Below are 25,595 nucleotides of genomic sequence, written 5' to 3'. Positions count from 1 at the left end.
AGTGTGTCACGCACATTTAATACCACCCTTAAATTGGCCAAAGAGGGAAAATGTTGCAGTGTTCATATCTGTTATTTATTGTTTTTTCCCCTCATAAATGAACAGAATTTTTAAAAGAACAAGGAGCTCTGCGTTGGGAGTATCTGTTGAAACTGACACATTGAAGTCATATGTTAATTTTGGATTAAACTTTTAAATGACTACATTTCTATCATAAGTACAGTCCACAACAGAGTACAACCCACCCATCGGTTCATTTATTTCTACAGCCAACCTTTTGCCATCACCCTGAAAAAAAGAAGTAATGGCACAAGTACATGTGTGTCTGTTTCTTAAATACCTTCCTAAGCATGTCTTATTTTAGACTAGTAGTAAAAGTTACACTCCCTTCACTAATCACCAATGGCAATGAAGGTAGGTCTGAGTTGTACTGGCGTAAGGAGAAACCAGCCTGGAAATAAAATTTTATTGTAGAAGATTATAGAATTTTAATATTTTCATCCCAGGAAAGAACTCCATAATCATCCGTTCCAATTCCCTCCTTTTTGAAATAGAAAGGAGTCTCTAGTGATTTGCCTCAGGTCACAAAGCTGGTTATTGATTGTTAGCTTGAGAGCCCCCCTGGCTTGGTGGTTAGAAGCAGAGCCTCTAGGCCCAGGCTGTGCAAATTAAGCGCTAGTCTTGCCGCGTGCTCGCTTTGTGCTATTGGGCGAGTTACCCATGCCCGCCCCCCTCCCCATGCCTCAGTTTCCTCACCTAGTGGGACTTAATCAACCTGCTCTATAGGTTTTCATGATGTAACCTACGTAAAGACATAGAATGAATGGTTCTTTCCTTACAGTGATATGTGAGTGTTGCCTGCTATTACTGCTCTGTTCTAAGACACTTTTTTTTTTTTTTTTTCTCACATTTTAACATCTCTGACTGTATCTGACACTTGATGGCATCTTCCAGTTGCTGGCTGTCAAGTGGCCATCTGGTCAGCTTGTCTGTGCTTGTCCAGACTTGGTCACAGCTATATTTAGTGTCATCATTTCAATGTGTCATCGTTTCAGTAGTGTTATGTACCTGTTGTCATTGCTACATAGGGTGGATTTAATCGCCATTTAGAATATCTTCGAAAAGATTTTGTTATGATTTGGCCTTGAAACAAAAAAGTTATTGAACACACAGAAAAGGACAGAAGCAAAGTAGAGAGATGTTAAATTTGGTACTTGTGAAGTAAACATTTGCCTTTAGAGAAATCACCACAGTTTCATTTACTTTTCTTTAAAAATAACAACTAAGTGCTTTATGGCAGCCAGGAAAGGATGACACCCCTAAGTAAATGAAACTATGTTTTGTATGGAGATGTGTGAAAAAAGTTGTCATTTAAAATGTCAGGCAATGTATGGAAGGCAGGAAGAATTGCCAAATTTTTCTGAATGATTTATTTTACAAAAGTATCAGAACAATGAGAGGCTGATGTGATTCCTTCAAGGCATTATGTCATCATGTGATTGAAAGCATTTTTTTATTAGTTAAGAGTTAGTCTTATGATTGGTAGCATCCCAGATTTAATGAAATATAGTATGTTTCTTCGAGGGTTTAAATATCTATGGGCTGCCACTTAAAGCAGTGCTCAGGTGTTTAACAAAGGAGTCGATGGATGGATGAGTATCCGCCTCCCAGTCTGATGCACTTCCCATTGTGTTCTTCACTGTGGTAGTCTCTTCCGTTGGCCAGTAAAGAAATAAACAAACTAGGGGCGCCTGGGTGACTCAGTCGGTTAAGCGTCCGACTTCAGCTCAGGTCATGATCTCACGTTCCGTGAGTTCAAGCCCCGCGTCGGGCTCTGTGCTGACAGCTCAGAGCCTGGAGCCTGTTTCAGATTCTGTGTCTCCCTCTCTCTGACCCTTCCCCGTTCATGCTGTCTCTCTCTGTCTCAAAAGTAAATAAACATTAAAAAAAAAATTTAAAAAAAAAAAAAAAAGAAAGAAAGAAACAAACTAGGGGCACCTGGGTGGCTCAGTTGGTTAAGTGTCCGACTTCAGCTCAGGCCATGATATCATAGTTCGTGGGTTCAAGCCCCGCATCAGGCTCTGTGCTGACAGCTCAGAGCCTGGAGCCTGCTTCAGATTCGGTGTCACCTTCTGTCTCTGACCCTCCCCTCCCTCTCTCTCTCTCTCTCTCTCTCTCTCTCTCTCTCTCTCTCTCAGAAATAAACATTAAAAAAATTAAAAGAAAAAGAATGAATAAACTGTATGTAAAATTAGGGTAGTTTTTGAAATAGTGATTTTTGAGATAATTAAGTTGTTGAATCACAAGCACCCAGGTATATTTTGAAATACGAAATTTATGTAAATATTTTTAAAAAGTGTGGAAAGCAGAGACTCTCTCAGTGCAGAAGAAAAAAATAAGGAATCCATCCCTTTCAGAGAAAGGATTTGACTGTCCCCCAAAGTAATTGTAGTATTAATACATTTTTTAATTGGTACATGACCTTGTAAGCATTGTCTTATGTTCATGATAAATTCTCATGTTTCTGATTACTCTAGAAAATGTGTGTCTTTTTTCTAGGAATGCATGGTCATTTACTTTGTCTTAAAGTCTTTTGTGAGTTTCAGCCAAACATCCCTCAAATTTTTTATTTTAAAAGTTGATTTAGCATTTCATTTGTCACATAAAAGACTTACCTTACCTTTTATTCTTATGTTATATTTGCTGATCAGTTTAACCATAGACCCTAAAAAAGTTTTGCTTTAAGCTGGAAGCAAATGTTTTATTTCTAAAACAGCTGAGATTCTGTTAGTATTTGGTCATGTGCCAACAGTTGTCACCACATTTGATTTAACTAGAAGTTTGTGAAATTTTAATCCTTCCATTTAGTGCTTAACGGCATAATTTATTTTTAAAAGGCAAATTCGGAAAAGTAATTCTAATTATTGTGTTCTGGTGCTCGCACCCTATTATTGTAGGGTCTCAGACTTTCTAATTTAGATATTCCTTAACAGAAATTCTCATTATTTAATGACCATTGGCAAAATAGCTTAGATTAATTTTGCCTGACCTTGGGATCAGACCTGGTTCTCATCTGTTAGCATTTAGTTTTTTTAAAGTTACCTGGCACACTTCTAGCAGTTTCCCCAAGCCTATGGACAAATTCTTATTTTGGTGTGCAGATTTGATCCCTAAATGAAAGACAAAGACTGAGTTGGTATAAACTGCCTGCAGAAGATGGGAAGGGAGTGGAATGACAAGGATTAGGACCTCTCTTTTTTTCTTGAAACAAGGCTTACCTGAGATTACATAGCCTTATTTTTTATTTTGCTGTGTTTGCAGATCATTGTAGCCATAGGCTCTTAAAAACTTTTCCTTTAAGTTATAAGTAAATGTTTTACTTCTAAAACAGCTGAGACTGTTTTAGCAGTCGGTTTGGGTTTTTTGGGGGGATGGGAGGTAGGTTTCTAAAAAAAGGTGCTAAAATAGTTTCTTTATATGATGTAAAGTATTTCCTGCAAACTCTTTTCCCACACTGCAGCCAGAGTGATCTTCCTAAAAAACAAATCTGATCCGGTCACTCCCACTCTTCAGTCACTTCCCTTTGTCTCCAGGATTAAGTCAGAGCTCTTTAGCATGAATGGTTTACTGACCACTTCGTGATCTGACTCCTGCTTACATTGCTAACTGCTTTGTCCCCCTCTTTTATCTCTGCTTCATCCCCCTTTGTACTTGCTCATTGAGGTTGTGTTCAAAGTTCCAGCAGGACGAAACTACTTGTCATTTCTTGACTTTGCAGCATTGTTTCACCTCAGGACCTTTGTATGTGCTATTGTCTGTCTAGAACTTGTCCTCCTTCAGCTCACTCCTACTTATATTCTTCAGGTTTCTCCTTGGTGATTACTTTCCACAGTGAGCTTTCCCTGCTACCTCCCTCTCAGATTTGGGGGTGTTTTCCTGTGTGCTTCTATGGCACCCAACATTATTCTGATTTCCCCTTTCCTGGTTTACTTCACGTACTAAACTGTAAGCTGTTTAAGAACCAGACTTGTGTCTATAGTATTTACAGTGGTCTTCCCAACACCTAGCATGGGCCTGACACATGGTGAGTCCTCAAAAATATTTGCTAAATGAATGGCTTGTAGCAATTCATTATGAATAGTTACTGCATTGAAACAAATCTCCAAGTAGAGACTATACTCCCTTTGGGCTTTACATGTGGCAAAAGAAACCTCTCCAACTCTTGCCATGTATTCTGTCTCCAAAAACAAATTATGAGATCTCTCTCCTCCCATTTTAATCTTTTACCTTTAGGAATAGAAGCAGGTGCCTTCAAGAAATTTATTCTTGCTTAGTAGATGCTAGACACTGGGGGAGCATGCTGTTATTATGTAGCACAATATTTTGAGTGCCTCTTTCGTACTGCGTACTTCATGTAATTATTAATTTGTCACTGTCATGTACTATTTATAAAACATACAAAGTGTGAATTGTTTCTGCCACTTTACTGATTAGTCCTAGTAAGCAGTTTTTGGAATCTGAGCTTAGACCTTCCTCTTCTCTTAAGCTCTCAGTCCTTTCTCCCCCGTGCCTCTCGCTGGGGTTGTTATTAATTCCTTAAAAATTAGGTGTTCGAGGGGTGCCTGGGTGGCGCAGTCGGTTAAGCGTCCGACTTCAGCCAGGTCACGATCTCGCGGTCCGTGAGTTCGAGCCCCGCGTCAGGCTCTGGGCTGATGGCTCAGAGCCTGGAGCCTGTTTCCGATTCTGTGTCTCCCTCTCTCTCTGCCCCTCCTCCGTTCATGCTCTGTCTCTCTCTGTCCCAAAAATAAAAACATTGAAAAAAAAATTAAAAAAAAAAAATTAGGTGTTCGATTTGTAAGACAAAACCTGCCGTTGTGCCCACTTGAATGAGAAGAATAGGCAAAATTACTGAACGTACCCTATAAGTTGGTAAGGCAAAATGGGTCATGAACAGCTAATTGGATAACTAAGGCTGCTTTTAATTATTCTGTCTTATCTTGGACCTGAAGGATTTATGTTGGCAAGTACCTTCAGAAAATCAAGCCAGAGAATGGTGGTGTCACACACATAAATGTAAAAAGCAATTAGTGAGCACTTGTCTCCGTGAGAGACTGAACAGGACTAGGCACCAGCACACCTAGAAGTCTAGCTGGGAGCAACCCACTGGGGAGGGATGAAGTGTTCTGCACTTTTCACCTCTCAGTTGCTCTTCAAAGGGCAAGAATTTAGACTAGGCACAAACGGCCTTTCTGCTAGGATTACCCCTGGCCAGCCATATGGTGCTATCTTAGCTCTGCCCTGTCATCCTTAGTCACCGTGTCAAGGACAGTAGAACACCTTTCCAGTAGCCATTCTCCCTGCCTTTGTAGAGCCCACCTCTGGCATAGTGAAAATCAGAATCCATTTTTGCTCTCTGCTGCCGGGGAAAAGACTGGAATTAAGCTCTGCCCAAAGTTGTTGAGTTATATGCATGCACTCACACAAACGCATTTTTTTTTTTAAGCCTGAGGCTTTTGTCAAGTGGCCAAATCTGACTATTAGTGTGACCTTAAATTCTTAGCCTACATTTTTCCACCCCCTTGGAATAAACCTCTGGCCATTAGGCCTAATCCTGTCATTTCTGTAGTCTTCAAAGACACTCTTTATAGTTAGTACCACATCTGGGTCTAAAGCTCATTTTTGCCCCTTCATTCTTTGCCAGGAGAGCTTCTTAGAGTTGTTGCTCTGCTGATTCACAACTGCCTGTAATGACCAGATGTAATGTCAGATGAGGGCCAGGCCACACTTATCACACTTTATAATTATTAATGCCTTTCGCTCATTCACAAAATCAAGGCATAAATCACAGCCAGCAGGGGTAGTTTGTTTTGATAATTCCTCTGACTCAAGGATGAATGATTTTCCTCAACTGTTTTATCTTTGTTTTCAGCAGGGATTGAACTTCACTTTTACCCATATCCTTGATCAGATACCAGAAGCTCCTTTTAGGCCATTGGTTTCATTTCTCAGTATTTTTAGTCCCAACAAGAGTCATTTCCTAGGTGTGACTCCTTGGGTTATAAGGGCCTGTGAAATTCAGATTCTGCTATATGACCTCTCTGTCAACTAGAATAAACTTGTTGTTAGGTCCTAATTTAGTCATACTTAGTACTGATGTTGGCCAGAGCACATCCTATAAAGGAGTTCTTCCTTTGTTCTCAATGGGAAGGATCTTTTATGTCTTTATTTAGAATCTGAAGACACTTAGAAAACACCAGGAGCCCTTTGTGACTTTAGTGTTAGTTTTAGTTAAATTCATCCAACATTTATAGAGCACCTACAGTGTGCCAGGCAGTGGTATACCAAAGATGATTACGAGACAGAACTTCCCTCCAAAGAGCTTATAGTTTGATAGTACAGATGCACATGAGGAGAATACTTTAGCCTAAGATCGCAGGTGCTAAGACGGAAGTATGTACAAATTCCAAATTTTATTTGGCGGTTGTATTGAGAGCTAAATATTTCTCCCTGTGCCTTCCTGTAAGGCAGTAGTAGTCCACTCAGTTTGTATCTTGTACAGACTTTTTCTCTGAGATCTCTAGCATCTCCTCCTGTGACTCTACACGCTTTCATAAAAAAATGATATTTGGTTGAAATTAGCCTTCCGTGGAAAACTTTAACCTTGTAATAATCAGTAGTCTTCTCCTTTGATCTCACTTCCTCCAGTCCTGTTGGCTCAGTTACGTCAGTCACTTACTCAACAATTGACAACAGCACTTCTACTGTTGGAGAAACTATTAAGCAGTTCACCAATGAGATTATTTACAGAAAATGTTGATATTCCTAGAAGCTGTTTCCAGTTCACTTCCTTCTTTCTAGTAGTGAAATCCCAAGCATCTTACTTTCTAATCTGGTTTTCCAAAACGAGTTGAGAAAGAGCACAAACATTAGTTTAGGGCTTACTGTGTGCCTGATAAAAAGCTAGGTACATTTCACATCTAGTTCTTGTAGGTAAGGTGCACATGAAGAACAGACTCTCAAAATATTAACCTGCTCAGGGTCCTACATTTTGTAAGTAAAACTAGCATTTGAACTGCCTTTCTGACTAAAGGTACTTGTGTTCTTGAAGATCTTCCTATACCTGGAAGTCTGTAGACTGGATTATGCAACACAGTTTTCTAGGGACATGGTAGGACTCTTATGGTTGTAAGAGAACCAACATACATTACCTTAGGCAAAAAAGGGAATTTATTGGTTCATGCGACTGAAAATTCTAGTAGACCTGGCAAAATAGCTGTATCCAGGGGCTGAGGTGATATCATCATGGTTTTGAGGCTCTCTTGATAAGGCAGATAATATCGCCTTATCCATGACTCTAACACAAATGTTCTAATAAGAACTTAGGGGCCAAAGTCATGGGCCCTGACCTCCTGTAGGCCCCACATGAGCCATATGGAAGGGGTTCCCCTCAGAGAACAGGAGTTACTATTATCAGAAGATCAGAAAAGGGATACTGAGTAGGAAAAAGAGAAATTGATGTCCACTATAGGGTGGGAGTTTAATGCTCTAAATCTGTTGTTATGAGAAGTATTTTGTTTGGCTTACACAGTATTTTGAAAAAAAAAAACATTTTCAGGTAGTTTCTTCTAGGTATCTTGATCTCTTGGCTTCTCTTAAATGATGTGGAAACACAAGGCCAAATTCCCACATTATTGTTCTAACTGGCATTCCTTCTTTTATGGGCTCACTCCCCAGCCTGCTTCACTCATTCTCAATAATTGGCAAGGATCTCTGGGCATTTGAGCATGGGACCCTTGCTCTAAGCAGTGCAGATTACCAGTGCAGGTATCAGGAAGTGGAGCGTTAGTCCAGCCATAATTGTAGCTTCTGCTTAAGCCTCAGCCACATGTCATTTTATACTAAGATTCACTGTGTGTAATTATTTCTAAAAAAAAATTGTATTAAAAATACTAATTAGTTTTTTTCAATTACAGAATAAAATAGTTTATTGCAGCAGCCTAGATAATGTATGTATGTATGTGTGAGTAGAGGGATGGTCTTTGCGGTTTGCAGGTGACAAGATTCTTGCAAGCAACCCAGCTTAATTGTAGCCAGCTGCCCATTTAAATATGCCTTTTCATGTTTGGGAATGCAGTTTTATCCTATTTAGTAGATATTTAGATGACAAATTTCTTGTATTCTGTAAAAATGTACATCTATATTTTCCCGTAGGGAAGTAGCAACCCATAGCCAGAAATACCAAAGCTGTTGCATTCTGTGAAGATTCCTGGCCACCCACATTTTGATATTGCAAAAGAGATATTATAAGCCCTTGTGCTTTATTTATGTTCACTGGGCATATCTATTATAGTTCTTTATTTGACAATGAATTATATAAATCGAGTGGCTAAGTGGAGGAGGGAGGAGCAAATAGAGCATTTTTGGAAAGAGTGAGGAAGAAGACTGAGGAATGCAGGGTGACTAACTGAAGAAAGAAAATATATTGCCTACAAGCTTTGCCCTTGGGAAAGATAATGCTGTTGGCAGGATGAAGAGGTATAAAATCTCAAGGAGAAAGAACTGACTTATCTAATAGAAAAATGTGGGATAGGAATTTGAGGAAAGAAGAGGCCAATTCAGACCAAGCAAGATCACTGCTTTTGTGTTTCTTCTTCAGGAGGCTGCCCCATTCTGGCTCTGTAGACCCATGTTACAGTGAATAAAATACCCAGAATTGAAATTGTTTGGTGACAGGAGTTGCATACCACCCACTCCCTATGTTCCTCATTCTTGTAAGTGTTTATTTAGGTAGATATGAATTGGTGGAGGAAGTATTTGAAATCCCCAATCCCTTAGCATTTACAAATGTGAAGGTTTTCCTGATGCTTATTTAATCTTTCATTTGTGTATTTGTCTTCTTTGCAAGTTTGCCAACACTAGGGCTGTGTTAAATGTCTTCGGACTCTGGTGAATCTTTACAGCCTATACAATATTTGTAGAATGGTAGTTTTAGGTCATGCAGGTGTTTTAAGGGTATGGCTTGATGTTCCGAATCTTGGATCCTATTTTTTTTATAGGGTACCTGTAGAGTATAGTACTCCCTTATAATTCTTTTTATTTCTGTAAGCTTGGTAGCGATTTCTGATCTTTCATTTCTGATTGTAGTAATCTGAATGTAAAGAACCAACTTTTGGTTTGTTTCTCTTTTGTTTTTCTATTCTTTCTTTATTTACACTGACCTTTATTATGTCCTTCCTTCTTTGGATTGAATTTAGTTTTTTTTTTTTTTTCCTAGTTTCTTATGGTAGAAGATGAGATGATTGCTTTGAGTTTTGTTTTTTTTTTTCCCAGTACAGGCATTTACAGCTATAACTTTTCCTCTAAACACTGTTTTCACTGCATCCCATAAATCTTGGCATATTATATTGTTTTTATTTATCTCAAAGTGTTTTTAATTTCCTTATGATTTCTTTTTTGACCTATTGGTTATTAGGCACTGTGTTATTTGATTTCCATGAATTTGTGAATTCCCCAAATTTCTCTGTTATTGATTTCTAATTTCATTGCATTGTGGTTGAAGAATGTACTTTGTATGACTTCAGTCCTTTCAAATTTATTGAGACTTGTTTTACAGCCTAAGGTGTAGTATACCCTGGAGAATGTTCTGTGTGTATTCTGCTGCTATTGGGTGGAGTGTTCTTTAGATGTCTTTTAGGCTTAATTAGTTTATGGTGTTATTCTTTTATTTCTATCTTCTGTATAGTTGTCGTATCCATTACTGGAAGTTGGAAAGTGAAGTCTTCATATATTATTAATGAATTGTGTATTTCTTCCTTCAGATCTGTCCGTTTTTGCTTCATGTAACTTGCGGCTCTGTTGTTAGGTGAATATATACTTATAATTATGTCTTCTTGATGGAGTGAATATATATCATTAAAATACCCTTTCCTCATCCTATTAACAATTTTTGTCTGATACTGATAGCCACTCATTTTTGGTTACCGAATGTATGTATGGTGTGTCTTCTTTTCTTTCCTTTCCTTTTTATTTTCAGCCTTTTTTTCTGTCTGACTCTAAAGTGTGTCTCTTGTAGACAGCATTTCATTGAATCATTTTTTTAATACTTTCTGCCAATCCCTGGCTTTTCTTTTTAAATTTTTTTAACGTTTATTAATTTTTGAGAGAGAGAGAGTGCAAGTGGGGGAGGGGCAGAGAGAGAGGGAGACACAGAATCTGAAGCAGGCTCCAGGCTCTGAGCTGTCAGCACAGAGCTGGATGCGGGGCTGGAACCCACAAGCTCTGAGATCATGACCTGAGCTGAAGTCAGAGGCTTAACCACCTGAGCCATCCAGGTGCCCCTAATCCCTGCCTTTGATTGCAGTGTTTAATACTTTTAAATTTAATTACTGATAATGTAGGATATATATTGGCTATTTTGTTATTTTCTATATGTTTTATGTCTTCTGTCTTTCCCTATTTCTGTGTTCTTTTTGGCTGAATGTGCCATTTTACTTCCTTTGTCATTTTTGCTTTTTTTTTTTTTTTTTTTAAGTTTTTATTTTAAGCAATCTCTACACCCAACATGGGGCTTGAACTCACAATCTCAAGGTCAAGAGTCACATGCTGTGTAGACTGAGCCAGCCAGGTACGACTACTTTTTTTTTTTTTTTTCTTTTTGAGTTATTTTCTTAGTCCTTGTACCAGGAATCATTTAAAATAGCATGTTTTTGGGGCACCTGGGTGGCTCAGTCGGTTGGGCGGCCGACTTCGGCTCAGGTCATGATCTCGCGGTCTGTGAGTTCGAGCCTCGCGTTGGGCTCTGTGCTGACAGCTCAGAACCTGGAGCCTGTTTCTGATTCTGTGTCTCCCTCTCTCTGACCCTCCCCCGTTCATGCTCTGTCTCTCTCTGTCTCAAAAATATATAAACGTTAAAAAAAATTTAAAAAAAATAGCATGTTTTTAAAGTGTCTATTAAACCTGTCATTGGACATTCTCAGTGACAGTTTCTGTTAGTTGCTTTTTTTCCTTATGTAATGGCCATACTTTCTTGTTTCTTTGCCTATTTTTGTAATTTGTTGTTGAAAATTGGATGTTTTAAATAATATAATGTGGCAACTCTAGAAATCAGGTTGTTACTGCTGTTTGTGTTCTTTTGTGTTTAGTGACATTTCTTAACTAATTCTGTAAAATCTGTATGCTTTGTCCATGTAGCTGCTGAAGTCTCAGGTTGATTAGCTGAATGGTCAGCTAATGATTAGACAGGAAATTCCTTGAATGCCTAAATCAACAAGCCTCCCAATCTTTGCTGATGGGCTCTGTGTGTGTGTATGTGTGTGTCGGAGCATGCTTCCAACACCCAGCCAGGCAGTTAACAACCCTGCCTTAGCTTTCACTGAGTGCTTGTGCAAAGCCTCGAGTTCAGCCTCAGGTTAGAGCTTAGGGCCTTCTCGGGTCTTTCCTGAACGTGTGTACCATGTTATACATTCATGGCCTTCTGGACTCCCATGAATATGTTGGTGCCTTTCAAAGCTCTTACGTATATCTCATTCCCTTTTTCCACTTTTTTTGGTTAGCCTGTTGTTTGTCCCACTTGTTCTTTGCCACTTCAGACAGCTACAGAATTACCAGTTGTCTGTAATTGTTTTTGACAAAGACTTTTCACTGGGCAAACTCAGAGTTAGGTTAAATACAGACAGCCTTGCAAGTTGTAGAAAGGGGAATAGGAACGGTGCAAGTTAAGATCACACAAAGTGGGGCACCTGGGTAGGTCATTCAGTTAAGTGTCCAACTTTGGCTCAGATCCTGGTCTTGAGGTTCGTGAATTCGAGTGCCACGTCGGGCTGTCAGCATGGAGTCTGCTTCAGATCATCTGTCTTCCTTTCTCTCTGCTCCTCCCCTGCTTGCACATGCACTCTCTCTCTCAAAAATAAATATATAAAAAATTGTTTTAATTAAATAAAAACACAAAACTTGTTCTTATCAAGATATCACTACTTTTTTTTTTTTAATTTTTTTTTTTTCAACGTTTATTTACTTTTGGGACAGAGAGAGACAGAGCATGAACGGGGGAGGGGCAGAGAGAGAGGGAGACACAGAATCAGAAACAGGCTCCAGGCTCTGAGCCATCAGCCCAAAGCCCGATGCGGGGCTCGAACTCCCGGACCGCGAGATCGTGACCTGGCTGAAGTCAGACGCTTAACCGACTGCGCCACCCAGGCGCCCCAAGATATCACTACTTTTTAAAAATAAACATTCCTTGGATTATTTCAAGTTTTTGGTTAACTTCCAGAATTATGAAAAAGTTGATTCTAAAACTTTTTGTCAGTTTTCTTGTTGCCTTTATGGAGTAGGGAATTTTCAGAGGTTCTTAGACCACTATTTTTGCTGATGTACACCTGTGGAATATAGGAAGAGTACTGAACCTGAAATTAAGGTCCCATTTTTCAACTTAGTATCTTTTGGTTTTGAGCTGGCCAGTTGGCCCATGGGCATATTATTACCTACCTCTCAGACTTACTGTAGGGATTAAATGAAATAATGCATTTAACAATATATTGGAGGGGTGCCTGGGTGGCTTGGTCGGTTAAGCGTCTGACTTCGGCTCAGGTCATGATCTCATGGTCCGTGAGTTCGAGCCCCGTGTTGGGCTCTGTGCTGACAGCTCAGAGCCTGGAGCCTGTTTCAGATTCTGTGTCTCCCTCTCTCTCTGCCCCTCCCCTGTTCATGCTCTGTCTCTCTCTGTCTCAAAAATAAATAAACGTTAAAAAAAAATTAAAAAAAAAAACAATATATTGGATAAAAACGAATTGTAAATCACTGTCAAAGGGGAGGACACATAAGGCGTTTAAAAGGCAAAAAATGAAGAAAAGATTGTATCATTCAAGTTTTGTTTATGGAAGCAGAGCTACTTTGAGTAGTTCTGGGAATAAGGGGCTTACGAAAGGAGTTAGATCTTACACAGATGTGGGAAGAGCCGAGAAACGAAGGTGTGGAAGAGGGAATAGAAGGACCAGGGCAAAATCATTTATCAGTCCACTTGAAGCACTGGCACGAGTGGACAAGTCAGAACTTACCAGGGAGTCTGAGAAGCTGAGTACTTCCAGCCGTGAAATGGGAGCGTGAAGGAGGAGCTTGTGGAGAGACCTGTGGAAAGCTGTTGTCTGTATGTGGCTCCCAGCCCTGGGGTCCACGGTGAAATGTCTGCCGGTCGTCTGGGAGCTGCTGTTGGTTGGCAGGGCCTGCAGTCAGAGGCACAAGCTGGATGCAGAGAGCAGAGGACAAGTGGGGGTCTGCAGGACATCTCTGCGTCTTGTCTGACACCGTACTTAACCATGACCACCTTCCAAGAGTAAAAGCTGTTGCTTTACTTCTGCCTTTCACATCCCCACCAAACTCCCCCTCTGACCAGCTCTAATGTGAAATTGGAAGGGAAAGGAATTTTAGGAAACACATTTTAGTTTCCAGCTGAAGCAACTTGACATCACAATGCATATGACCCGGCAGTGGGTTAGCCCTTTGGCTTGGGGATTTACTTATTTGGAAAGTTCCAAACTACTACTAACAGGTACAGAGTATTTTATATATTATGTTATGTAAAGAAGAGTTTTTGACTTGGGGAAACTTACAATTTCTTTGAAAGAGGCTGAAATATTGAAGCATTCTTAAAACATGAGAAGAAAAGCAACTAGAAATACATATTTATTTTCCATATCTTGCTTTATTGAGATGAGTTCCTTAAAGGTAATATATCAAATGAATTTTTGTAAATTGAACATTTCCTAATAACAAGTTACAGTATCAGGAATATGATCATTTCCACTTGGTTTTTGGTTGACATCGGCACACCATTTGTCTGAGTTTTGGAGTATTATTAGCATGATGTCATCAAGGTCCTAGATTGATGAGGTCTAATGAGATGGTGAGACAGTCAAGGTCCTTGCAGACTAAATTATGCCAGAAAAGTGTACTTCTCTCTGTGCTAGTGAAAGCCCACTACATCTGATGTTGTCTGGCTATTAGGTAGAGAAAAATGTATTTACTGTATCAGTACCTGCTTATCATATGTCAGGGGGTGTGATTATTTGCTCCAGTAAAGAGATCATGTCTGGAACAGTAGGTATAATTAGAGCCACCATTATATTAAGTTTGTAATAATCTGACATTTTCCAGGACCCATCTATATTCTGCTCAGTTTAAATGGGTCAGTTAAACTGCCTGCACTCACACACTTTGCAGTATCTCTCACGTGTTTGAGAGTGGGACACATTTCTGTAGTTTACATAGATATGCAATGGTGCTTTGGGTTTTCTCTTAAGGGGGGAGAGTAAGCTTGGGGCTTTCACCTGGCACTTTATTCTGCATTAGTCCTCAATGAAGGCTCTGCTGGTTGTTGGATATATCTAATTCAACTATGTATTCAAGAAGTAGGGAGGTAACCACTGGGTGGGTCCAGAGACTTACTAGGCCTACGGTGGGATAGACTCACTCCCATAAACCCACTAACTCATCATGGTAATATTCTGGGTCCCAGAGGATTATCATTAACTAAGAACCAATCAACCTTGAAAAGACAGGTACAGTATTTCTTTCCCTCCAGGATAGAATTACCCGGCAAATGTTAAAGGTACGTCTTTGAGGGGGGCACATGAGTGACTCAGTCAGTTAAGTGTCCTGCCCTTGATTTTAGCTCAGGTCATGATCTCATGGTGCATGGGATCGTGCTCCGCATCACTCTTTGCGCTGACAGCACTTTCTCCTGTTCTCTGTCTCTCCCTGCATTCACACACTCTTTCTCCGCCACTCCTCTCTCAAAATAAATAAACTTAAAAAAAAATGTTATGTCTTTGGGGAAGACAAGGGAAGAATTATGGTATATGCTAGTTATATTATAGTGGGGTCCTTCCTCACTGACATTGCCTCCTTCATTCCTTCTTTCCTCCTTTCCTCCCTCCGTCCCTCCCTTTCTAATTTTTAAAAAATGTTTATTTTTTTGATAGTGCAAGTAGGGAAGGGTCAGAGAGGGAGACAGAGAATATGAAGCAATCTCTGAGCTGACAGCAGCAGCCCAATGCGGGGCTTGAACTCACAAACCACGAGATCATGATCTGAGCCAAAGTTGGATGCTCAACCGATTGAGTTACACAGGTATCCCTCTGATTTTTTTTAAAGAGGCTCTGACTGTGAAATGACTCCAGGATAGGCATTGGGTGAGAAACAATGTTTTAGCATGGTGACCTGGGTCAGACATCTGACCCCAAACCTAGATTTTTTTTTTTTTTTTTTAATGTTATGTAGATCAAGTTTGGACTTAGGTGTACATCTCATTTGGCCTTAAGGCTTCCTGGTGAGTCAGCAACCACCTAAGATCCATGCTGGTTGCACTATTGTAATTATTACTCTGGCAGTTCCTGTTGCAAATAACCATGCTCCTCTTACTTCTGAGGGGTTGAATGCCATCAGTTGGTCTCTATCTATTCTAATCATCCCCTGAAATCCGGAAGTTCATTTCAACTGAAGGACCTCCCAAGTGTCCCCCCAGCTTACAGGACATCTATAGCACTTTTAAGGGATGCTAATACTGCCATATACAATGTATTTCTCAAAGTTAAGATGAAAAGAATATCCCCTGGGCCCTCTTGGAGGACATTGGGATGGGTGAACAGGTTGCAAATAATAAATTGACAACAACTTTTTCTTCCTAAGTTGTTAGATTCTTTTCCTTCACATCACACCAAGGAATTTCTGGCATCTCAACTTTTGGCCACTCAAGTTTTGGCCACTTTTTTTTTTTTCTTCAGTTTTGGCCACATTTGAGTCCAGGTTTTAGCCAAGCAATTGAGCAAATAATTGAGAGCCATCCCCAGCTGCTTGAGTAGTTAGCCTTATGAATCAAATAGTACTGATGAGTACCTAAATTCAGCTGATTAAAATTGTGATCTGCTTTGTCTATGGTCTGTCACCCTTAGAATCTCTTTTTCCATATGGTCCAAGATTTTCCCCCTCTAGAAAGTAAATACAGTCTTGCAGTTCTCTTTGTGTATAAGTGTATTTACATGAGTGGAGGCAGTAAGGGATGAAAGGGGTCAGCGATGAGGAGAACTGGCATTCTCTTGCAAGGTACTTCCCTGAGGTACAGTCATTATACTGTCTTTTTTGTTTTTTTAATGCTTTTTTTGAGAGAGAGAGAGAGAGAGAGAGCGAGCATGAGCAGGGGAAGGGCAGAGAGAGAGAAAGGGAGACACAGACTCTGAAGCAGGCTCCAAGCTGTCTACACAGAGCCCGATTTGGGGCTCGAACTCATGAACTGTGAGATCATGACCTGAGTCGCAGTCGGACGCTTAACTGATTGAGCCATCCAGGCGCCCCGGTCATTGTATTGTCTTTAAGCAAGGTAGCACTAGTCTTAACAGGTAGGGGAGGACTGCCTCTGCTGGCATAGGAAACTCAGTAGGGTTTGGAGGTTTCTATTTTCAGAATCATCCCGCATGTCCTTATTTAAATTCTTGGGTCTTGCTCCTTCATGGTCAGTGCCCTCTTCTCCTGGCCATGATGCCAGGAGATGATGGAGTAAGTGGTACTTACTTGATGATGATGAAGTAAGTGGTACTAGAGTAACCCTCTCGTTTAAACAACCATTGCAGTTATTATTGCTAAGAACCAAACCACATCAAAACTTTAGTGTCTTGGGGCGCCTGGATGGCGCAGTCGGTTAAGTGTCCGACTTCAGCCAGGTCACGATCTCGCGGTCCGTGAGTTCGAGCCCCGCGTCGGGCTCTGAGCTGATGGCTCAGAGCCTGGAGCCTGTTTCCGTTTCTGTGTCTCCCTCTCTCTGCCCCTCGCCTGTTCATGCTCTGTCTCTCTCTGTCCCAAAAATAAATAAACGTTGAAAAAAAAAAATTTTTTTTAAAAAAAAAACAAAAAAAAAAACTTTAGTGTCTTAAAACAATAAGAATCATTTGTTTATCTTGCATTGTTTCTGTGGAACAACTTTAGGAAGGGCTTGACCAGGCCACTTGTGATGTGAGAAAGGTGAGGTGATATGACAGTAACTGTAAATGAACTTTGATAAATTGAAGATGTGCATGATTACCTCTAGAGCAATCACTCAAAAATAATAAAATGACAGGGCACCTGGGTGGCTCAGTCAGTTAAGCGCCCAACTTTTGATTTTGGCTCAGGTCATGATCTCAGGGTTGTGAGATTGAGCCCTGTGTTAGGCTCCATGCTGAGCATGGAACCTGCTTAAGATTCTCTCTCTCCCTCTCCCTCTCCCTCTTCCCATACCCCATGTACACACATATTTCCTCTCTCTTTATCTCTAAATAAATAAATAAATAAATAAATAAATAAATAAATAAATAAATAAAATGATGTGTGGTTAAAAGGCAGTAGAGGAAATAAAACAAATGACTAAAACATATTTGATTAACCCAGTGAGTTGCCTTCATTTGCACATAGACCTAGTGAAACTGAGTTTGTCCTGTATTCAGAATTCACGTAGCAGCAATGTCTACATCTGAGTTTTGGCTATACTACCTTGGCAGCTACGAGGAAAAGGAAATTCTTTGAGGCAATCATAGAAATAACTTGCTTCTCTGAACTTGAGGATTTAAAACACTGAATGTCATTTTCTTTCTTTGTGCTATTTGGTGAAATTAGAAGCCACCAACCTACCTCACAGCCTGGTATCTTCAGTGTCCTATCACTTAATTCACAGAAGCCTTTTTTTTTTTTAATTTAAATTTTAGTTATTTAACACAGAGTGCAATATTGGTTTCAGGAGTAGAATTCAGTGATATATCACATACAACACCTAGGGCTTATCACAAGTGCTGTCCTTAGTACCCATTACCCAGGGCACCTGCATGGCTGGTTGGTTAAGTGTCCAACTCTTGATTTTATCTCAGGTCATGATCTCACGGTTCATGAGTTCGAGCTCCACATCAGGCTCTGAGCTGGAATTCTGTCTTTCTCTCCCTCTGTCTCTGCCCCTCCCCCCACTTCCATGCACAGTCTCTTGCATGCTCATTCTCAGAATAAATAAACTTAAAAAGATACCCATCACCCATCTAGCCTGTCTCTCACCCACCTCGCTCCATCAACTCTCAGTTTGTTCTTTATCATTAAGAGTCTCTTGGGGTTTGTTTTCCTCTCTCCTCTCTCCCTGCTTCCCATATGTTCATCTCTTTTGTTTCTTAAATTCTTTATATGAATGATATCAAATGATATTTGTCTTTCTCTGATTGACTTATTTTGCTTGACATAATACATTCTAGCTCCATCCACATCGTTGGAAATGGCAAGATTTCATTTTTTTTTGACAGTAATATTCCATTGTGTGTGTATGTGTATATATATAAATATATGTGTGTATACACACACACACACACACACACACACACACCACATCTTCTTCATCCATTCATCAGTCGATGGACATTGGGGCTCTCTACATAGTTTGGGTATTGTTGATAATGCTGCTATAAACATCAGGGTGCATGTACCCCTTTGAATCTGTATTTTTGTATCCTTTGGGTAAATACCTAGTAGTGCAATTGCTGGATCATAGGGTAGTTCTATTTTTAGTTTTTTGAGGAACCTCCATACTCTTCTACAGAGTGGCTGCACCAATTTGCATTCCCACCCACAGTGCAAGAAGGTTCCCCTTTGTCTGTGTCCTTGCCAACACCTGTTATTACTTGTGTTGTTAATTTTAGCCATTCTGACAAGTGTGGGGTGGTATCCCATTGTGGTTTTGATTTGTATTTTCCTGATTAGTGATGTTGAGCATCTTTTCATGTGTCAGCCATCTGGATATCTTCTTTGGAAAAGTGTCTATTTGTGTCTTCTGCCCATTTCTTCACAGGGTTATTTGTTTTTTGGGTGTTGAGTTTGTTCTTTATTGATTTTGAATACTAACCCTATGTCATTTGCAAGTATCTTCTCCCATTCCGTTGGTTGCCTTTTAGTTTTGTTGATTGTTTCCTTTGCTGTGCGGAAGCTTATTATCTTGATGAAGTTCCTATACACAAAACCTTACATTAGGTAGGAGCTTTATTCTAAGCTCCCACAGGTGATAATTTAAGAAATTCTTTCATCACTGGATATAATGGACCACCAGTGCCCGACCCTGTCATGATCACTGCCTCCTCATGCCTTCAGACCACATCAGATAACTAATCACAAATTTTTATTTTCTGCCGGGGCAGCCTTCTGAATTTCTGGGAGGGTTTGGGTTTCAAGTTTCAATGCCATATTGCCAGAAGAAGTGCCTTCAACTACACTATAAGATCATGTCAGCAAAAATTCCACTGTGGCTACAGTCTGTTACGTGTAATTCGGTTGAATACATATATGTGTATATGTAAATATACCTGTGTTGGGTACTTATATAAACAACCTTATAAAATTATGGTTAGAACAGTAATAACTATTGTATCATTGTAGAGGTTTCACATGAATTATATTTTAAAATTTCATATGTATTTTGGCTATTTGGGATTTATAACTCTTTTTGCTTAGAAACTGTTTTATAAATTTCAGTTCCACTTTCAGACCAGGCCTAAAAAGCCTGCATAGCCCATACTGTATCAGAAATGCAGATAGGGTGCCTGGGTGGATCAGTCGGTTGAGCATCCAGCTTCGGCTCAGGTCATGATCCATGGATTGTGGGTTCGAGCCCCATGTCAGGCTCTGAGCTGTCGGCACAGAGCCTGGAGCCTGCTTTGGATTCTGTGTCTCCCTCTCTCTCTGCCCTTCCCCACTCATACTCTGTGTGTCTCTCTCTCTCAAAAATAAACATTAAAAATTAAAAAAAAATAAAGAAATGCAGAGAAGCCAGCATCCAAAGACACTTTTATAAGCACAGTCGTCTTTTAGAATGTTTCCCAAAAATTAGACTAGTTAAGAATTCTAGCTGGATGCAACCTAAAGCAAATCAAATACATCCACTTTGAGATTGCCAGCTGTGTCAATTAAGGAGTCTAAAGAATCAATTTAGCTTCTTGAGGATGGCTTCCCAGATATCGACACCCATTGTGGCCATCCATGGCTGTCTTGGCATCTTGGGTGACTCCACTGCTATTTATAGGAAGGTGTTTGCATGTAAGGATGGGACGTGGAAGTAGAGCCGCTGCCATGCTGTTGAGACTGATCAGAAACAAGGGGTAAGGGACACGGGCCAGGGAAGCAGAGTAGTGGTAACAAGTATAGAATTAGCTTAGCCGATGAGGTGAATCTGAATTGTGCACATAGGAGAGTATTACCCAAGCTTGTGCAGTGTTCTGAGGATGGTCTTTAAAATTTTTTTTTTTTTTCAACGTTTATTTATTTTTGGGACAGAGAGAGACAGAGCATGAACGGGGGAGGGGCAGAGAGAGAGGGAGACACAGAATCGGAAACAGGCTCCAGCCTCTGAGCCATCAGCCCAGAGCCTGACGCGGGGCTCGAACTCACGGACCGCGAGATCGTGACCTGGCTGAAGTCGGACGCCTAACCGACTGCGCCACCCAGGCGCCCCTGAGGATGGTCTTTAATTGCTAAACCGAAGGGACTGTCTGGAAGCAGATAGGCCTCCTGTTGGCAAGTTTTATCTGTGAGATAAACAATGACTATTAAATTGTACCCCCTCCTTCTTTTATAAATGTTTCGGCGATCCTGGGCTCCCTGAGCAGGCCATTTTAAAAAAGGAAAAACAAAGCAGACTAAACTAAATAACTAAACTAAACTTAAGAAACATACTCTTGCATTGCCATTGAGTAGAGGTGAACTAAAGATGCTGCTCTCACAGTCACAGTGGTGACAGCTGGAGTGGGGAGGTTCTGGGGAGTCCAGTGAGTCCTCCCAGTATTGTGGAGTAAGCTTCCCCTTGGTGCCTTTCTTTCCTGGAGGATTCCAGATGCCAGTAAAGTAGCACTCGGTTCTTACTTCCTGTTCCTCTCTTTTACCTGTGCCATATCTATTTTCTGTTGTTTTTAGCCTTTGTCCTAGATGCATGAAATCAACAGGTCATCTCAAACTTTGAAAATAAAAATTTGGGTCCTGTGCAATTAAAGATGTTTATGTGCTAAAAAAAAAAAAAAAGCCATTAGTCACTATAAGCTAATTCACTTACTTCTGTTGTCATTTCTAGGCAGAAGAAATCCTCAGGCAAGAGCTGGAGAAGAAAGAAACGCCGAGTTTGTACTGCTTGCTCGGAGATGTCCTTCGAGACCACGCTTGCTATGAGCGGGCCTGGGAACTGTCCCGCCACCGCAGCGCTCGGGCTCAGCGCTCCAAAGGCCTTCTTCATCTGCGGAACAAGGAGTTTAGAGAATGCGTGGAGTGCTTTGAGCGCTCGGTGAAGATCAATCCCATGCAGGTTAGACAGTTCGGAAAGCCCACCTGCTCTGGGTGCTTCTGTTTCTCTTTGGTTTGGTGTCTTACCAAGATGAGTGAGCACCCATCTTCTGCCCACGTGCCTGGTGAGCTGTGTTTGCAAGCCGAGAGCTGAGTCTCCCACGCTTCTGGCTTGTCATGGGAAATGCTGCTTTTCTCTTACTTACTTTCTGCTGTGTTTCTGTTATTTACTTTTCAGTTTTATTTTGTTATTTCTTTCTTTAAACTGTCCTTAACCCAAATACAGCTAGGAAAATTAGGTTTTGTTTTCAGCAGATATGTTAGGGAGAAATAGAGGAGAGTCAGAATGCACACACTGTAGGACTGTGCAAAGAATTGTTGGAATCAGCAATGAGAGCAAAACTGATATAAATAGGGTAACATCTAGAATGGATTCTTGGTCATTTAAGAAAAAGTATATTTACAGACACATAATTTTTTTTTTTAAGGTTTGAAAAAGTACTACAAAAAGTCTGGATCGTTAAAATAAGTGACAAGCAGGGCACCTGGGTGGCTCAGTTGGTTAAGCATCTGACTCTTGATTTCAGCTGAGGTCATGATCTAGTGGTTCATGAGAATGAGCCCCTCATGGGGCTCTGCACTGATAGTGAGGAGTCAGCTTGGGATTCTCTCTCCCCCTCTCTCTCTGCCCCTCCCCTGCTTATGCTGTCTCGTTCAAAATAAAGAAATATTTAAAATAAGTGACAGGATAAATCCACAGGAGAGGACTAAATTTTGAAGGGAAGAAATTGACCATACTTTGTACTTAATGACACTCAGTTGGCAAAATGATTTTATTCTCAGAAATGGTCTTTGTTTTTTTAAACCGTACTTTCTTTATGACTGCTTTCCTGTTTCACCAGTCAGAGGCACACATAACTGTCAACCATGGGTCCTGACAGACATGCACGCTGACTTGGTAACATTCTGGTTAAAACACTAATTTGTAATCAGCTGCTAATGGTTACTGAATACTTACTATGAGCCAGATATGTTGGGCATTTTGCCAATATTTGAACCCAAGACAGACGGACCCCAGAGCCTGTGTTCTTTTTTTTTTTTTTAATTGTGATTAAAAAAAAAAAAGCACGTAACATAAAATTTACCACCTTAACCATTTCTAAGTGTTCAGTTTAGTTGTGTGAAGTTTATTCCTGTTGTTGTGTAACCACCACCACTGTCCATCTCTACAACTTTTTTTATCCTGCAAAACTAGAAATTTGTACCCATTAAACAGTAACTCCCTATTCTCCCCTTTCTTTAGTCCCTGGCAACCATTCTGCTTTCTGTCTCTATGAATTTGACTATTGTTGGCCCCTCGTATGAGTGAGTCATACAGTATTTGTCCCTTTGTGACTAGCATATCTCACCGAACATCATGTCCATGTTGTAGCCTGTGTCAGAGTTCCGTTCCTTTTTCAGGCTGAGTGGTATTCCAGTGTATGTATATGCCACACTTTGTTTCTCTGTTCGTCTGCGGCTGGACACTGGGTTGCTTCTGCCTCTAGGCTATTATGAATAGGCTGCTATGAACGAGTGTGGGCAGAGATGATCATGTTTTGAACTGGGTAGACTTGGGGCATATCTCTTATATGCAAAAAATTGGAAGTACATTTTTGAGCTAATCACTTGCTTTCTTCACTCTGGGTATTGAATACAGTGAGAACCTTCCAAATCAGCTGACTGGTAAAGAAAATCCGGAGAAGAGATTATCAGCAGAAATTAACAGGTGCATTTGGCAGAAAGGATATTTAAAGTATTGTCAGAGTTGGTTTTTATTGACAACTCACTCGAACTGAGTGGTCAACTGGCAAGGATTTTGCCCCCCAGGGGACCTTTGGCACTTGGTGAAGTGAAGGGGACTGCTACTGCCATCTAGTGGGCAGAGTCCGAGGCTGCTGCTAAACATCCCATAATGAACAGGACAGCCCCCCAACGTAAAGAATTATCGGCCAAAATGTCTGTAGTGCCAAGGTTGACAAACCCTGCACTAACTTGATTATCACTAGATATTTTTTTTCCTTTAAAAAAAAAACAACTCAATATTGTGTTGTTAAATTTTTACTTTACTCTTATGGAAAATTGTGTCCTTATCCTTGTTTATGTTAGTACCCCTGCCTAAGATTTGCCTAACCTCAGCCGCTGGAAGGAGTGAGGAAAATAAACTCCCTCCCTTAGCCTCCGTAGTCTAAGTTGTATCAGTGGCATGCACCTGATGGATGTGGGTTATTCTCTCAAGCGCACAGTCTCTTCCCAACAGATTGGCATTCATATTTTCCTCTTGCCCCACTGGCTCCTCCTTCTCAGTCTTGGCGGCTTCCTAGGCTTAGTCCTTGGGCCTCATCTCTGTCTACACCAGCTCCCTGGATTTCATCTGCTCCCATAGGTTTGATACCGTCTATACACCGACAACTCCCAAAAGTGGGTTTCAGGGTTTCTCCCCTGAACTTTAGACCCCTGTGTCTAACTGCTTCCTCAGTCTCTCCATTTATTACTCCAACTTAACATTTACAATATCTGAGATACTCCCTTCCTGAAGACTTTTGTCCCCAAGGTCATCCCCTTCCTAAATTACTCTGACTCGTCTTCCTGCCTCTATCAATCCCTGTTCTCAAAGACCATCCAAATGGGTCCTTTTTTTTTTTTTTTTCTAAATCTTTATTTATTTTTGGGAGAAAGAGAGACAGATGTGAGTGGGGGAGGAACAGAGAGAAGGGGAGACAGTATCCGAAGCAGGCTCCAGGCTGTAGCTCTCAGCACAGAGCCCAGTGTGGGTCTTGAACCCACGAACCGTGAGTTCATGATCTGAGCTGAGGTCGGACGCTTAACGGACTGAGCCACCCAGGCACCCCCAAATGGGTCCTTTCAAATGTGAGTCCAATATGTCATTCCTCTATTCCCTCCCCTAGAGGTAGCAGGCAGAATCCCTGAGAGGCTCTCTCCCAGCAGAGTGCCTCCCATTCTTCCCCCTCAACTCACTCCATCTCAACTTCCCCCTCAACTCACCTCTTTCTTCTTCCCTGAATATTCCAGGCACATTCCTGCCTCAGGGTTTTAGCACTTTGATCTCCCTCTGCCTGGATGTTCTTCCAGATATCTGCATACCTCACTCCGTTACCTCATTCAAATCTTTGCTCAAATGCCACTTGTTCCGAGAAGCCTTCCACAACCATTCTGTGTAAAAGCATAGCCCACCTTCCACCCCACCTTATACTCCTTACTTTCTTCTCTGCTTTTTCTCCAGAGCATTTAGCACCTTCTAATATTTTTACAGCTTACTTTAAAAAAAAAAAATGCTATGTCCCCTTCCCTAGAATGTAAGTCCTATGAAGGCAGAAGTTTTTGTCTTTATGGTTCGTTTATATTTTCCTGGTGCCTGTAACAGTGCCTAGCACATATTGGGATTCAATAAATATTTGTTGAGTGAGCGAATACATAATATCTTTAACCAATTAGTCAATCAAACTATATACTAATTGTCTGCTGTGTACATAGCACTGAGTCAGAGGACAAAGCAGTAGCAGCAGCTCGCCAGATAGGCTTGTTTGTACCCCCTGCTACAGTCTAGTGAAGCTAACATAGGCAGAACCAGCCAATAGTATGAGGCATTAAAGAAATACCAAACGAGTTATTTGTAAAGCACTGGTTACCTAGAGGTCAAAGAGATAGTAGAGATAGGATGGTAGATAGTGAAGATAGGATGTTGAATTTGGCTTTGAAGGACAGATAGTACTTGGATAGGCCAAGAGGAGGGCGGTGGAGAGGGCATTCCAGGCAGGTGAACAGTATGAGCAAAGCCCTGGAAACCGAAAGAGAAGGGGTGTGTACATGTTTGTGTTGGAGGAACAGAGGAGTTAGAGAGTAGGCTAATAGGGGGAACAGAGGAGTCAGTGAATAGGCTGGTTTTGTAGAGTAAAAGGAAATAGGGCGGTTCCAGTGGGAAAGTTGGAGCGGAGCCAGCTTATGAAAGGTCTTAAATGTGAGGTTAAGCTCTTTGGCTTTTTATTTGGCAGATAGGGAGCCGCTGAAGGACCGGTTTGTGTTTGGCTTTGTTTTGAATGAAGGAATGTGGTATGCGTGGAGGTAATTTAGTCTTATTGTTTGGGAAGCACTGTGGCCTTGGAAGATACTAGATGTAGACAGGTTTGGGAGACCAGCACATGTCTAGCCTGACAGTTATCAGTATGGCAGGGGCGATAGGAAAGGGGATGGATGTGAGGGAATTTGCAAGGGAGGACTTG

The 25,595-nt window shown here is 40.8% G+C and overlaps 1 protein-coding gene across 1 annotated transcript in view; it reads left to right on the top strand.

Moving 5' to 3' along the window:
- The window catches only part of TTC27 (tetratricopeptide repeat domain 27), a 185,109-nt gene that overhangs the window by 101,974 nt on the left and 57,540 nt on the right, over positions 1–25,595 (top strand). The window contains exon 13 of the mRNA XM_043553218.1: positions 21,110–21,337. Coding sequence (XP_043409153.1) covers positions 21,110–21,337 — 228 coding nt within the window. The remainder of the gene's footprint in view (positions 1–21,109; positions 21,338–25,595) is intronic.

This window comes from Prionailurus bengalensis, chromosome A3 (genome assembly GCF_016509475.1).
Source record: "Prionailurus bengalensis isolate Pbe53 chromosome A3, Fcat_Pben_1.1_paternal_pri, whole genome shotgun sequence".
Classification (NCBI taxonomy): Eukaryota; Metazoa; Chordata; class Mammalia; order Carnivora; family Felidae; genus Prionailurus; species Prionailurus bengalensis.
This window is presented reverse-complemented; position numbering and strand designations above follow the sequence as displayed.